The sequence below is a fragment of the Centruroides sculpturatus genome, unplaced genomic scaffold (assembly GCF_000671375.1).
Source record: "Centruroides sculpturatus isolate CEXI.00-Female unplaced genomic scaffold, Cexi_2.0 scaffold20, whole genome shotgun sequence".
In the NCBI taxonomy this organism is placed as follows: Eukaryota; Metazoa; Arthropoda; class Arachnida; order Scorpiones; family Buthidae; genus Centruroides; species Centruroides sculpturatus.
Window position 1 is genome coordinate 107576 of NW_019384333.1, and position 15719 is coordinate 123294.

The 15719-nt window shown below is 27.9% G+C and overlaps 1 protein-coding gene across 2 annotated transcripts in view; it reads left to right on the forward strand.

Annotated features, from left to right (window-relative positions):
• Positions 1 to 15719, forward strand: part of LOC111630688 (low-density lipoprotein receptor-related protein 1-like) — a 138289-nt gene that overhangs the window by 97605 nt on the left and 24965 nt on the right. For both annotated transcript variants that reach the window (XM_023374831.1, XM_023374839.1), the window contains 5 exons: positions 773 to 889; positions 1994 to 2119; positions 5564 to 5764; positions 11440 to 11644; positions 14556 to 14726. In XM_023374831.1, the coding sequence (XP_023230599.1) occupies positions 773 to 889; positions 1994 to 2119; positions 5564 to 5764; positions 11440 to 11644; positions 14556 to 14726 (820 nt within the window). The remainder of the gene's footprint in view (positions 1 to 772; positions 890 to 1993; positions 2120 to 5563; positions 5765 to 11439; positions 11645 to 14555; positions 14727 to 15719) is intronic.

A 15719-nucleotide genomic window follows, 5' to 3' on the forward strand; every position in this document is an offset into this window, starting at 1 on the left:
TAATATTTTAAACCGTTTGATTTTTGTATTAAAGTTTTTTTAATTGATTGATGATTGATTCAATCAACTATTTTGTTGATTGTTTGATTGTATTAACTTTATTCTTTAGATATTGAAAATTAAATAAATAACATTATGTTAATTTAAGCGTACAGAAAGAAACGTTGCTGTTGTTCCAGCAAAGATCTTATTTTCACTTTACCGAGTGCCTAGTAGGTAATTCGCAGATTACCTAGATAATCTGCAGATTACCTAGGTCATTTGAGAAATGGAATAATTTTCGCAGCTTTAACGGATCACCCTAGTTAATCTGCAGATTAGCTAGGTAATGTACACATTAACGGATTTCGAGCTTTAGCGGTAACATATACAATGATAAAATTTGAGGCCTTCAATATTTTTTTTAGTTTGATGTGTTCATTATATCTTACTGTTCTGTATGACTTATCCTGTTTCCTGTTGTATGAAGCAGGGGAGTTGTGTTTCTTGTTTAATTCCTTGGTTATTTTAATAGGCAGCAGTGTTGAATGGCAAGATGTGGGATACTTTAGTTTTTTTGCCTTGTCTTTGTTGGTGGAACAGTGCATAAATGCTCTTTTGACAAGGGTTTGAAATAGTATTTTTATTGCTGGATGTTTTGTTTTTGTGTATGGTGTATATATACTGTATATGATAAACATATGATATATGTTTATGAAGTATGCATTTGTGTTGATATAATTTAATAATTATTTAAAATATTGTAATTATATTTAAATTATATATTTCATAGGTGATGAACAATGCCTGTTTAGTGACTGTGAATATTTTTGTCAAAATACACCTACTGGACATTTATGTTATTGCCCTGATGGACTAAGACTAAATATAGATGGAAAAAAGTGCACAGGTAATAAAATATTTGTATATTTATAAGTTTTCCTTACTTGATAAGCAATAATATAAAGATTATTTAAAAGTTAAACATTCTGTAATGATTATCTTTAAAAGATTTTAATATGATGTTGCTAAGTTTAAAACATTTATATTAATTGCATAGTAAAGAAACCAAAGTTCTTGGAATATATAAATTAATATTTTTTAATTTTATACACAGAATATAAAAATATAAATCAGTTAACATTTTCAAGTTTTTACTATGAAATATTTAAAATTATTTTTCTCTTTTATTATGTAAGGTTATTCAGATTAGTTATTTTTAGAGTTATTTTGATGAGTACATCATTTTGTATTAATAAAACACAGTGTAAAGAAAGAAAACTTTCTATGAAAATATCAAACTTGGTTTAAATTTCAAATTAATTTCTCTAAACATATAAATGATTTAGTATAATTATATAATCATTCAGTTATGATTCACTGTGCTAATTTGGGATCTGTTTACAGATTCTTCTTGACAGCAACAGCAACTTAACCATAGGCTATATATATTAGTAAATATTATATTACTATTAAACATAAACAGTGTAGTATATGTATTAGACATATATAAACATCATAAGTCTAGAAACTGTGATTAAATTAGTAAAATTTTCTGAATTTTTTAATGAGCTTACTTTTCAAAATTATTTATTAAAAAAATCAAACTTAAAGACAACATATGCAACTTATCTCCTGAAATATAAAGAAAAATAACAAAGAAGAATAAACAGAAAAAGAAGTATTCTTAGAAATCTGAAGTTTATTTACTTAAAAGTTTTAAATATTTTCAGAATAATTCCATCTTTTAAAATTTTATGTTATAATTAAATAGTATACTTTTGAAACAACATAAAGTCTCAAATCTTAATAAATGAAAACAATTATTCAGAATAAGATTTACTATTATTATATGAATTTTTTGATAATGAAATGAAAATTAAATATTTGCTTTGTTTTTGATATTTTTTATGTAATTAATTTAACAGGAAAAATATATGATTTATATTTTCTAAAATAATAGAAAATATAAAAGTTATGCAGTTTTCAGTTGTTACATATTTTACATTTATAGATGTCATGCCTTGTGAACAATGGGGTGTTTGCAGTCAAAAATGTGTTCAATTAAAGCATTACCATAAATGTGAATGCGAAGATGGATATGAACTAGAGTCTGATCAGTTCACTTGCAAAAGCACTGGTATGTTTGATATTAATTATAAATAATTTTAAAAATATATATATATTTATGCTAATTTTTGTTTTATGTTAATAAAATTTAAATTAACTTCTTATAATTTCGTTATGATTTTGAAATTTAAATCAGATTGATAAATAAAGTTAAAATAAAAGGATTAGGAATTTTATTAGCATTATGTAATAACTTGAAATTTCCATTTATTTGTTTAGTTTTTATTGATAAATTAAAATTTTAAGGTGACAGTTATGTAATCTATTAGAAATATATTTGAAATTTAAAAAGTTGGAATTAGGTGAACAGATTATAAAAGACAAAATTATTTACAAATTATTTTTCAATTGTAATAAAATTAAGTACATCTGGTTTCTTTTCTAGCAAGTTTTTTTTTTATAAAATAAACTTTTTTTTTATCATTTATCTTTATATTCTTGAATTAGAAATTAAAGTATAATAATACGATATTATATTTTTTAAATTGTTATAATGAGGATCAATAAATTAATAATTGAATACAGTAGACTCGTACAATGCGATGGATATGTTCCGCTTTGTAGGAAATTGTTTTATAGGGGACGTACATTTTAAGTCCAATTTATGCTAGTTCAAACATGTCTCTAAATTTTAACTGCTATTGCAAAGGGTCAAAGATTTCCTGAACATTTTACCAAAATTATAGAGGAAGACAATTATATAGCAGAACAAGTCTATAATGTTGATGAATTTGCTTTGTATTGGAAAAAAAAAGCCTGACAAAATATGAAATGTGAAAGATGAGACTTCCGTTTCTGGTTTCAAGGCATCTAAAGACAGGGTAACTTTACTTTTGTGTTCTAATGCAGCTGGAGAACACATAACTAAGCCAATGCTAATTAATTGTACATTAAATCCATATGTAATGAAAAACGTAGACAAATCAACACTTTCTGTTCACTGGAGAGCTAATAACAAAGCATGGATTACATGCGAAATATTTAAAAATATGTTTTATAAGTGTTTTGTACCGGAGGCCGAAGATTATTTACAATGAAAAAATTCTTTTTTAAACTGTTGGCTTCACTGTTCATATATAAACAACTGGTAAGTGTATATTTTCGTTTTTATAAACAAAAAATCTGAAAGTATGTGAAAACATTAAATTTATCTTATGCATTATACATGATTGTTAATTGCGCTATATGAGTTCTAGTCGCAAAATTTTCATCACATTATACAAATTCATGTTATAAGGGAACGTGCTATATGGGTGTCCACAGTATTTATAATTATTAATATATATTGCTGTTCAGTGTGCATAACATTTTGTTAAAATAATAAAATAAAACATGTTTATTTTTAAGTTTATCATATATCAAGATAAATTAATTAAAAACAGTTTAAAAAGTAAAAAATTTTTAATTTGAACATTTTTCAATATTATTTTAGAAATATTGAAAATGTTGAAATAAGAAATATTTTACTTAAACTTTTTTATCATTAAAATGATATGAATAAAACTGATATTTTTTCACTGATTTTCCCTAATATTTATGGTGTTGTGTTACATCTTTTATTATTTTATCTGATATTTCAGAATTTTTTCTTAAAGTTTGAATGTTTATTTAGTATAATATTACTAAATGTAAAAATTTAAGTTTTTGATTCAAATTATAAATAAATTATCGTAAAGTTGACATATTATTCATTAAAAAACATGTAAAATGGTACGGTTTTCAAGATTTAAATATTTATTAATTTATTTCTTTGATATTATTAAGTCTTATTGATTTCTAATTTTAAAAATTTGTATATAACAATGATATGAATCAGAGTTTAAATACATAATTCTTAATTTTTTTCTGTTTCTCTAGTTTTTAATTTTGCTTTTGTAATATCTTTATACATTTTGGCTTATTATCAAATAATATATACACAATAGCATGCTTTCTTACTTAACTACAATTTTGTAGACCTTTATGCTCTCAGCATTTATCTTTCTATGTTCAACCAGAGATATGAACTAGCATGGATTATGTATGATGCATCAGATTTTATATTTTTGATTCTGGAGTTATCTTAAATTATTGAATGGGATAATCTACAAAACTTCTAATTTGAACACAGTTATTTGTCTGGGTTCTTCCTAGTAAAAATGTTAAATAACACACTGCTGATTATATGATGAAGATTTTTGTGACTGGAAAGATACAATTGTGGCTCTCCGCCATGTGTTTTTTTTGTATAATTGCATATAGAATAAAAACTCCTTTCTTCTTTCCTGTAATCTTTTTTCTTCTGTTTTTAACCCTTTCCTGTCACGTGACAGGAGTTGTACTATTCGTGGGTCCTAATTGGCCAGTCTACAAAGGGACAGGAAGGGGTCCTGCCTGAAGAGGACCTGTGGACACCAGATGAGGATGAGAGGGACTTTTTGGGTTCGTCACCGAGGAGAGAGGTCAGGCGACAGTGACCGAGAGACAAGGTACAAGGCTTAGGACAAAAGAGAGATAGGGTCGGTATAGACCACATAGGAATGAGGACCTAAAATTTAGTGAGCCAGCTGTTCCGTAGAAGTCCAAGGACCTGCCTTGGTACATATATATATATATAAGTAATTTTTATTTTTTATTTTCCTGGATTCCAATTGATTGGATATTCACCATCCACAAAGCAACCATCGTCGACAATTACCCCAGTATCAGGACCCACTGATCTAAGCTACTGGTAGATTATCAAACTATCCTTCGTCCTTCCTTTTCTCGTTTTAGTTATAAGTAGTAATAGTCTTAGGTTTAAGTTGAATTATAATTATTCTTAGTTTTAAGCAGGATTGTATATATATTAATTTTTGCGGGAAGTTTGAACGAAAGCAGGGACATTGTACATATATCTATATATAATTGTCTCTGTGATGGGCATTCCGATCTCTGTTCCCTCTGTCGACCAATAAAACAATTTAATTGTTATTCATGGTGTCATTTTCCCAATCTTTCACACAATAATTTATTATAAAAAAGTTATATTTTATATCAGTTTACTTACTATCTTAAACTGTGTGTTGAAAATGTCACTTTTAGGTGACGTTACACTTTTTAGTTTTTACCTGTAAATAAAATCATTACTATCTGACAGCATTCTTTTGCCAAATTGTCTCTGTTCTTTGGTTTCCAATCTTAAGTTTTGCAAATTTTATAATCTATTAATACATACAAATTACAAAAAAAAACATAATTTTTCATTAATATAACACTGAACAGTATGAACAGTAATAATTGAATCAATCACTATATATTAATATTTGAATTTTCTGTTTTTTTCATTTGTATTTATTTATTTATTTATGAATTTGAAGGAAAGATTATGACAATTTTATATATTATTTTTATCTTTTATTTTATTTATAGCACATGCTTATACCTTCTAGAATTTTAGTATGTTAGTAATTTATTTTAATCATTTCTGTTTCAGATACTACAACTCCTCAAATTATATTTTCTAACAGACATGAGCTAAGAAGTGTTGACCTTCATACTATGTCAGTTAAAACTTTAATTTCAGGACTGAAAAATACAATTGCTCTTGATTTTTATCAGTCAAAAGATGGCGATTTAATTTTCTGGACTGATGTTATTGATGATAAAATTTACAGAGGTTCTTTAATTTCTGGCTGTAAGTGTTGTAGTTAGTTTTATTAGTTTTATTTTTGTATTTAATGAATGAAAAATAGTAATTTTAAGTTTTATATTGTATTTATAGAATAAGAAATTTTTCAATTAATTTTTTTATACAATTCCAATGTCAAAAGTAACAATATAAGAATAAATCTATATATTCAGTATTCAGTGAATTTTGTGTGAAAATTGGTTTTCCAAAACATTTGTAGATGAAAAATATACTTTAAAATGCAATATGATAAAATTATAATCAGAATATTGATACATTGTGCAAATTAATAAGTACAGTACCTATAAAATGTTTTTATATCTGTGAAGTGTCAAATAGTTTATACCCATGGTCGGCAACCTTTTTTTTGTAAAGAGCCATTTTAGGAATTATATTTACCAAAATAATTCTTATGGAGCTGCAAGTCAGCAACTTGAATTATGAAATATACATTTTTGAAAATTGAGCGTAAAACATATGTTTTTTTTTTTTTTGTTAAAATGGGTTTATTTGTGCTTTACTTAAAGGTGCTGTAATAAAATACACTGCAATTCAATTGTTTATTATCAATGTTACTATAATCGTAATTATAAAATATAATTATTAATTTAAATTAAAAAGTACAAGGGTCATTCAAGGTTAAACGAGACCTATTTCTACAGACCAAAAGGAATGTCTAAAACATGTATAAACTATGTCAATTGTTTGAAATACTCTCCATCTGTATGTAGACACTGTTCCCAGTGGCAGGGTAAGTCCTTGATACCTTTCTTGTAGGAAAAACTGGGCTGATGTAGCCAGCACAGAACAACTTGCTGTAGTTCATCATCTGTCTGGAATTTCGTTCCTCCCAGATGCTTTAAGTGGCCCAAACAAATGATAATCGCTGGGAGATAAGTCTGGCATGTAAGGAGCATGAGGAAATGCCTCCCAGCCCATTTTGGCCAGAGTTGATGTTGTCAAATTGGCCGTGTGTGGTTGGCATTGTCATGAAGAAGAATCATTTTCCCAGACAACATTATAAATCTTTCTTGCAAATGGCATTTCATACGGCACCTTTAATCAATTTGGTGTAATATTGGGTGTTAATTGTAGCCCCTTTCTCTAGCAAATCCACATTGATAACACCTTACTTGTCCCAGAAGACAATTTACATGGTTTTCCCAGCTCTCATCCTTCACCAAATTGTAGACACCATTTGTACACTCTTGCCCGCAGTAGTGTTTGTTCTCCATACTATGCACTCAATCTTCTCAAAATTTCAGCAAGTTTAACCTTTTCCTTCATGAGAAATTTGATTACACACCGTTGTTTGTAATGTCTGTAGGATTGCAATGTCTGTAGGATCCGCGAGATCCTACAGAGATTGCAATCGAATGGAGCAAGGCAGATATTATACAAAAGATTGATAATAAACGACATCTAAAATATGCAGAGGCCTGGCACATTTATAAATACAGAGAAAAAGGGCAAAATATAAATTTTCGAGAAGCAAATATAATAGCATCAGCATGGAAAGCAGCGGCATTATTAAGAACAAATGGACATGTGCAATCGAATCTCAGAAGATTGTAGAGCATGCGTTTTTGGAATTACCGTTTGGCAAGTTTAAATTCTTTACGTCGATCCTGAAGAAGGTCTGTTAATTTGACCAAAAACGTTCGATAACTTGTTAAAATAGACTGCATTTTAAAGGTATGGTGGAGTTTATTAATTAACATTTTCTTTGGTCAAACAGTATGCTGAGATTTCAAATATTTTATAACATTAACTTGTATGAATGAAAAAGTTAAAATAGAGAACTTCAAAAAATAAGAACAATATATGGTTTCTAATGAAATTTTTGTTGATGAATTTCTCAAGAAAGTTAGTCAAAATTTGGTAAATATGATGTTACTTTTATTTTCAAACAAGAAGTCAGACTCACACTGTTCAGCTGATTTCTTAGTTTATTTTGAATAAAATTCATGTTCGAAAATGTCTGTTCACAAAAATATGTCAATCCAAAAACTGATAGAAGTTCAAATGCATAAGTTTTTAATTTAATGTAAGTATCAGGGAAACTGTTCCAAGTATCAAAAACAACTTGATCTTGCCTCTTTAAGATTTTCTATCCCAGACCATTTATGCTGTGCAGCAAAAGTAGATTTCCGTCTCTCTAAATTTTCTAATTCACTTTTAATATTTATAAATTTTGAACTCCACATTTCCTTGATTTTTAAATCTGCTAGTTCTAGTTGAAAAACTGTTTGATCAATATTACTAAAAGGTGAAATATTCAAATCAGTAGAATTGATTTTGAGTGGTCTCAATAAAAATGATAAGGTTGCCTTTTCCTTTCTAAACTCTTTAAATCTCTTATCAAATCCTGATTTTATATTTATCACTATTTGTGTGAAATACGTTAAATCTATTGAAATATGATTCTGTTGATATTTCTTCAACATAGGAAAATGTAGCAATATGCCTTTCTCTAAGTCTGCGATAAACAAATATAATTTTTGTTCAAAAAGCAAGTATTGCAAGGGAAGAGAAATACAGATGTATTTCTCTTCCCTTGCAGTACTTGCAGTTTCTTGTTTAGTGTGTTTAAATGTGAGGTCATGTCCACCATAAAATAAAATTTTTGTAACCAGTCATGATTATTGAGCTGAACATATTCAAGATCTTTTTGCTTTAAAAATAATTTTATTTTTTTAATGCAAGCAGCAAATCACATGCTCTTGCTGGAAAGCCATCTTACTTTATTGTGTAAAAGATCAGAATATTGGCTTAAGAAGTTCACAAAATTGCTGATGATATACAGGTATACCTCGCCTTACGTCGGTAATTGGTTCCAGGAAAACGACTTAAGTCGAAAAACGACGTAAGTCGAATTTACTTGTCTCCGAATCTACTTGTCACTAGGCTAAACCATAAATTACTATTCCCAGTTCTGTATTTTATTTATTAATGCATTTTTAATAATATATGGTTTAATAAGAATCTATTTTAAGCTTACAAACATATAAATTTCAGTTTTTAATAGAGTACAGAAAAAAGTAATCTAAATTTACGAATGCATGTACTGNACCATAAATTACTATTCCCAGTTCTGTATTTTATTTATTAATGCATTTTTAATAATATATGGTTTAATAAGAATCTATTTTAAGCTTACAAACATATAAATTTCAGTTTTTAATAGAGTACAGAAAAAAGTAATCTAAATTTACGAATGCATGTACTGTTCTGTAAATACAGTACATACTTGTAAATGTATATGTTTTAATATGATTTTATGTGCTTTAAACGCTTTTCTAGTGATATTACGACTTTAATATTGGTGGCGGACGGACGTAAAGTCGAATAAAATGACTTAAACTTGATTTTTATTTTTCCGTATACTTTTTTGACAAACGACGTATAATCGGGAATGACGTAAGTCGAGGTATAGCTGTAGTTGTCTTGCCATTACTTTGTTCACAATTTGTACAACCAGGTCCATAACTAATGTTATTTTCTTTGGAAAAGTTTGTGAACAAAGTATGTTTTGATGGATTATGCAGTGAAAAGAAAAAAAAAACACCATGCAAAATTTGTTTTTTAAACATAGAAACAAAATCTTTCTTTTCACCTTTCATACTTGGTGCTCCATTGGTTGCAATTGACACTATTTTATTAATATCAATATTTTTACTTTGCAAACAATTGGTAACAGCAGATTCTACATTAGTGTTGCCACCTTTTTAAAATTGCTGACCCAGACGGCAGGTCAGGTTTGTTCGAACAGAAGTCCCTGACGCCATGCGCAATGTCATTTTACAATGTGAAGAATAACATGCATGCCAGTTCTAATCAGTTACAGTTAGGGACTAGGGACTTGCATAGGAGTAACATAAGTAACCCTAAATTAAGAAAGAACAGGTACAGATGACTTAGCTCTATTGGATATTGGAGACATGTACGATCGTACATGCAAAAAATAAAAGATCGACAGGTTGTGTGCCACATGTTGGCGTAAACAGACTAACATGGCAGAATTGCAGATGAGTTTTAGTGAGTGTGAGTTCTTTTGCTGTTAAAATAGTGTAAATTTGTAAAAATGTTTGCAAGAACTTTGTTTCATTGTAATTTCACAATTTCTACAAAATTCCTGGATAAAATTAATAGTTCACCCAGACGGTGAGTCAATTCCCGGACTGTCCGGGTAAAAACCGGATGGGTGGTAACACTATTCTATATCCTCACCTTGAGTTTGTCTTGTAATGGCTGTATATCAAGTAACTCTTCCTGAGGTCTGTCAGAATTAACATATCTAGAAAATAGGTACAACGTCTGCAATATCATTTGCATTGCAAGATTCATCACAGGCAGTAGAAAATCCTGGTGTTGAACTTAAATCCGTACCTGCTGACTAGTTACTTCTGCTATACAAATAGTTCTGTCCCTCACAGTTTTAGCAGACATAGGCATGTCTTTTATTTTAGCAATTATTTCTGTTTTATTTTTAAAATCGCATAAAAGATACTCAGACATTTTAATAAAACAATCTTTCACAAAATCGCCATCCATAAATGACTTTACCCGTTTCACTATTTTTAGAGGCAACAAAACTAGCAGTAATTGTATTGTTACTTGATTTTATCTAATTTGAAAATGTACCTTTACTTAAGTTCATTTTACATTGAAGTTCTACTGCCTTTCTTCTTTCTTCTCCCTCTTGATAAGTGTTTACAAATGCTTTGTTTATTTAAAAAATGCCTTTGTACATTTGATTTTTTGTTATTAGAAAACTTTTCTTGACATATTAAACACACTGGGAATCCTGTTAAATTTGAAACAACTGCATAGGATTCAGTCCATTCACTTCTAAATTCTCGATTTTCTTCTTCTACTTTTCTCTTCTTTCCAGCCATATTAATTAGAAAAAGTAGAATAGTGATTTTCTACCAATCCAACAAATAAGAAAAATTATCTAAAAACCTGTTTTTTTTATTTATATCTTATGTGCAACAAAACAAATAGATAATATTCTCCAGAAATAATATAATTATAATGAATTTACTTGATAAAACAGCAGAATAACTTCTATATAAAGAATATCCAATAGAACACAAAACTTACAGAACACTTGCCAACACAAGAGCAACACTGTAAGTCTGTAAGTGAGAAATTCTAGAATCATTTGAAATAAAAACATAGTCATAAATTCTAGGGACAAACAACAAATGTTTTTTCAGTCATAAAAGTAAAGAAACCTTTATATTTACAGTATGAAAAACATTTCTCATGAGCATAGTCTAATTTTTACACTTTGTGCCATTTAAGACTTGATAATTGCAACCAGATGTTCCGTTCTTTATAAATGCTTTTATATGTATAATATTCTTACTCTGACAGTGAAATGATAAGTGATTAGTGAAATTAGAAAGTCTTAAAAAATATTAGTGGCATTTACAAGTTATGTTTTCCTTTTACTTAAATTAAAAGTTTTATTTTGTTATATGTATGTTATTTACTAATTTAAAAAGAGCCTCAATTATACATTAAAAGAGCTGCAGGTTGCCGACTGCTGGTTTATACTATATAATGCTTGAAATAGTTTTTAAGTAATATTAATTAAATGTAAAGTGATAATGACAAATGATATTCTAATTTTATTATGATGTTATAATAATTTTAAGTATTTTTATTTACAGCATTAACAAATATTGAAGTAGTAGTCCAAACAGGCTTGGCAACAGCTGAAGGTTTAGCTGTTGATTGGATAGGAGAAAATCTTTACTGGGTTGAAAGTAATTTGGATCAAATTGAAGTTGCTAAATTAAATGGAAGTTTTCGCAGAACATTAATAGCAGGAAATATGGAAAGTCCTAGAGCTATCACTTTAGATCCTCGTTTTGGGTTAGTTTATTTATTTTCAGTCATTTTAAATTATTAAATAATAATATTTTATTCAGTATAAATGTCAGTTAAGTATATTATTTTTTCCAACCATTGTATATTTTTCAGATTTAATAAATAATAGTTTTATCCTTTATTTTAAACTGAAAAAACATGTTAAAAAGAAGATATCAAAACAGAATTAAAAAATTTAAGTTACAAGAATAGCAGGTTTAGAAAATATTTTTTGTATTTGAAAAAAGATGACTTATATATGGTAGAATCTGCTTATAAATCATGGATATAGTTACCAATCATTTACCTTATTTCTTCAAATTTAAGCCGCACTTTTTATTTCAAGTTTCAAGATGCAAAATTATGGTGCAGCTTAAATTCAAAGTGAATATTTTAACTTCATATTTCTTCCGATCTCCCACACCTCTACAATCAGGTCTTTGCTTTTTTGCTCTATGCTTGCACATAGTATTACAATCGTTGATGGCATAAGTTTGTGATGCTAGTCTAAATAGTAGAAATTTCATAAATGTATTTTAAGTACAAATTCATATACATATTAACTACATACCAATAGTAACTATTTGTATTTAAATTTAAATTGTAAAAAATATTGACTGTTTAGTGGGTACTTTTGAGTTAATGATATTTGCCTTCTGGTCTTTTGCAGTGGTATCTTGGAAAAAATTTTATATTTTTTGTAAACACATATAATTGATGCTGTTATCAACTGTTGCCAGTGAATAATGATAACTTATTTGATCCTATTGTTAAGTTATAGAGATAAAAATTAATTACTTTTTTTTCATATGACAAGTTTTACAGAATGTTGAGTTATTGAGAGTCGCATTTCTTGGATGCTACCAAAACTTTAAGCATTAATCATTTTAATCAACAAGTGATTCATATATGATAACATATATATGATACACATATGATAATATTCATAACCTGATTTTTTTATTAGAATTATTAGAATTTATCAGGAGATTGTGGCCTAACTACTTACGTCTTGCCAAATTAATTTGTTTTGAAGTATTAAGCAACCTATGTAGTATATTTAGATATTACACAGACATTTGACTTGTTCTGCTTTATACTCTTTTACAGGCTGTACATAAAAATTTTGATATGAACTCTGCTATTAATTTATGGATTAATAACTATTTTCTGTCTCTGTAAATGTAAGATAAAAATTAGCAATTTTTTGAGTTCTTTGAATTTTTTCTTATATGCAGTATTCCTCAGGGTTTAATCTTGAGCTCGCTTGTCTTTTCATTTTATATTGATATGCTTTTTTCTAATATTAAATCTAAAATAATTGCATATACTGATGATATAAGGCTTTTAAACAATGACCCCTTAATATCACAAACAAATCTCAATACTTTATCATCTGCTTTTAGTAAGATAAATTAAAAAAATGATATTCAGAAAACAGTGGTGATGTGTTTTTCATTGATCTGTAATCCTCCCCTCCCTTTTTTAATATCAATAAGCAAATGATCGAATATGTTAACTAATATAGTGATCTGGGAATGTTTTTTGACAATAGACTGACTTTTAAACCTCATATTGATAAGATCATAAAATCCTTCTCAATTTATTGGGGAATACTATGGCAATTCTGCCACCAAATCTCTTCTGAAACTGTTCTTAGAACTATCTTCTTTGCAAATATTCAGTTTTTAAGAGAGTACTTTTTACCATTCTGGTCTATTGCTGTTACCTTCTTACTTAACAAATTTAATAAAGAAATTAACAAAGTTTACTTTTTATTGAACAAATTTAGTAATCTCCACGTTACTCATAACCTTGATACTGTCAGAGTCTGACTTGGCCTTCCTCCCTCTAGATGAAGAATTTAAATACTTTGATTGCATTTTATGTTTTAAATTTTTTCAATAGACTTTTGTCTTCACATTGGCAAAAATATTTAAAGTTTTGTATTTTAGTTATTTTTGAAACACTTTGAAGAGACATTCTAATTGCAATAATAATAAACTTTCAGTTGTATTTTAAAAAGTCAGAAAATCATATTACTTAGTCTTTATCATTAGAGATTATTAATCTTGCAAAATATCAATATTGCTGTATGTGATATGCATCTTTCCAATATTAGCTAAAATATGTTTAATAGTATTTTACTTTAATTTTATAATAATAATAGTGTATTTAGTTCCAGGACACAATTATACTGATACTGTATTTAATTGCATAATTTTAGAGAGAATCTATATATTTAACCCATTCAACGAGTATCCATCCGTCTGTCCGTCCCGTAACCGTTTGATAACGGACACTAGAGGCGCCCCTATTGTGTGTCATATTTCAAACATTCAAATTAACAATTTTAATTCTTATTTAAATTAACAATATGAATTATTATTATTCATTTGGCAATAAATTATTATTTGGTCAATATAACAATATAAATAATTCAGTATATTTGTAATAGGAATTTATTATTTCAGGGGCTTATATCTTGCGAAGGGTCGCGAGTAGGGGTATGGTTCCTTTGCCTTTTTGTTCACACAGGGGGCTACAGTTTGGGGGGTCACCAACCTCTTCACCTAATCTTACCATTGGGACTTTAACAGAGCTGTAGAGCATATTGATAGGAACAAAAAGTCAAAGGAACCGTGCTTCATGGAAATTTGTAAACAACGCCCACTAGGGGGCATCCTGGGCTACTAGTTAAAAATAATTCATTAATTTAAAAAATCAGTATAATAGTTAATGGCATTGCAGTTTAAATTAATGAGATTAATTTGAGTAAATATTTATTAAGAAATTTATTTTTAAAATAAGAAAATTTATTACTATATGCAATAAACATATTATAATACATTAATTGTTAAATTAAGAAAAATGTCAATAGCTTTGTAAGATTTTAATTTTCTAAAATATTTTTCAGAATATTATTTTGGACTGATTGGGAAAGAGAAGCTCCTAGAATTGAACAGGCATCAATGAGTGGTGAAGAAAGGAAAGTTATATTTCGTGTAGATGATATAAATGAAGGAGCTTGGCCTAATGGCTTGACCCTTGATTACATGCTATTAAGAATTTATTGGATTGATGCCAGGTTTGTTATTTAATTAACTTTTACTTTGTTTATATATATAATTCTTTTCAGATTTATTTGGTTATAAAACAGTGAAAAACCAATCAGTTTACAAACATACAGTAGAACCTCGATTATCCGCCCTAATTGGGGACTGGGGTTGGTCGGATAATTGAAAAGTCGGATAACCGAAAAGTATGAAAAAATCCATTATTAGTGTAGTATATTATTATATCCCATGTAATTAGTATATTAGTATATCGCTATTAACCTATTTTGCGTTGAATTTTCATCGATGTTAAGCCTAACAAAAATTTTTTAAAATAATAATCGTCGCTATTGTGGCGCCACATCACTAGCGGACATTTGAAATTTGCCGACTAGGACGGTCGGTTAACCGAGGGGTCAGTTGATCGGGGGGCGGATAATCGAGGTTCTACTGTAAATTCATTGTTTTGAAAAGAAATGTTTTTATTTTCTTCATCAAAAGTTAGGCTTGCTTACTTTAAATTGATTATAAGCATAACTGTCAAAATAGTTGAGCTTTGAGGTCAAAATAGGCAATTTAATCTTTTAACTTTTTTTAATGCATTTTCATTTAGTTGTAATGAGAAGACTAACAATTATTATTAGTGATCCAAAGAATTATACCAGTACTTACTAGTAGGATCATTCATGCCTCTGAATAACAAGTTTATATGGTAAAAATAGCAAAAATAATAAAATTAACTTAAATCATTAAGATGATTTCTGTTGAAAGATATATATTGGTAAAGCTAATGACTATAGTCAGTAGTAAAATTTGTTGAAATATAAAATTTGAATGTATTATGGGAATGTTACAGTTTTTGTAAAATTAGGAAGAAACACAAGACAGCTATTATTAAATGACTGAATTTTTAATATAAATTTAATTATAAAGTTTCCTGAAGAAAATGAATAATTTTATGTATGTAATATATGTAATATGAAGTTCTGTTAAAAAAAATTGATGAAATTTACTGGAAGAATTGA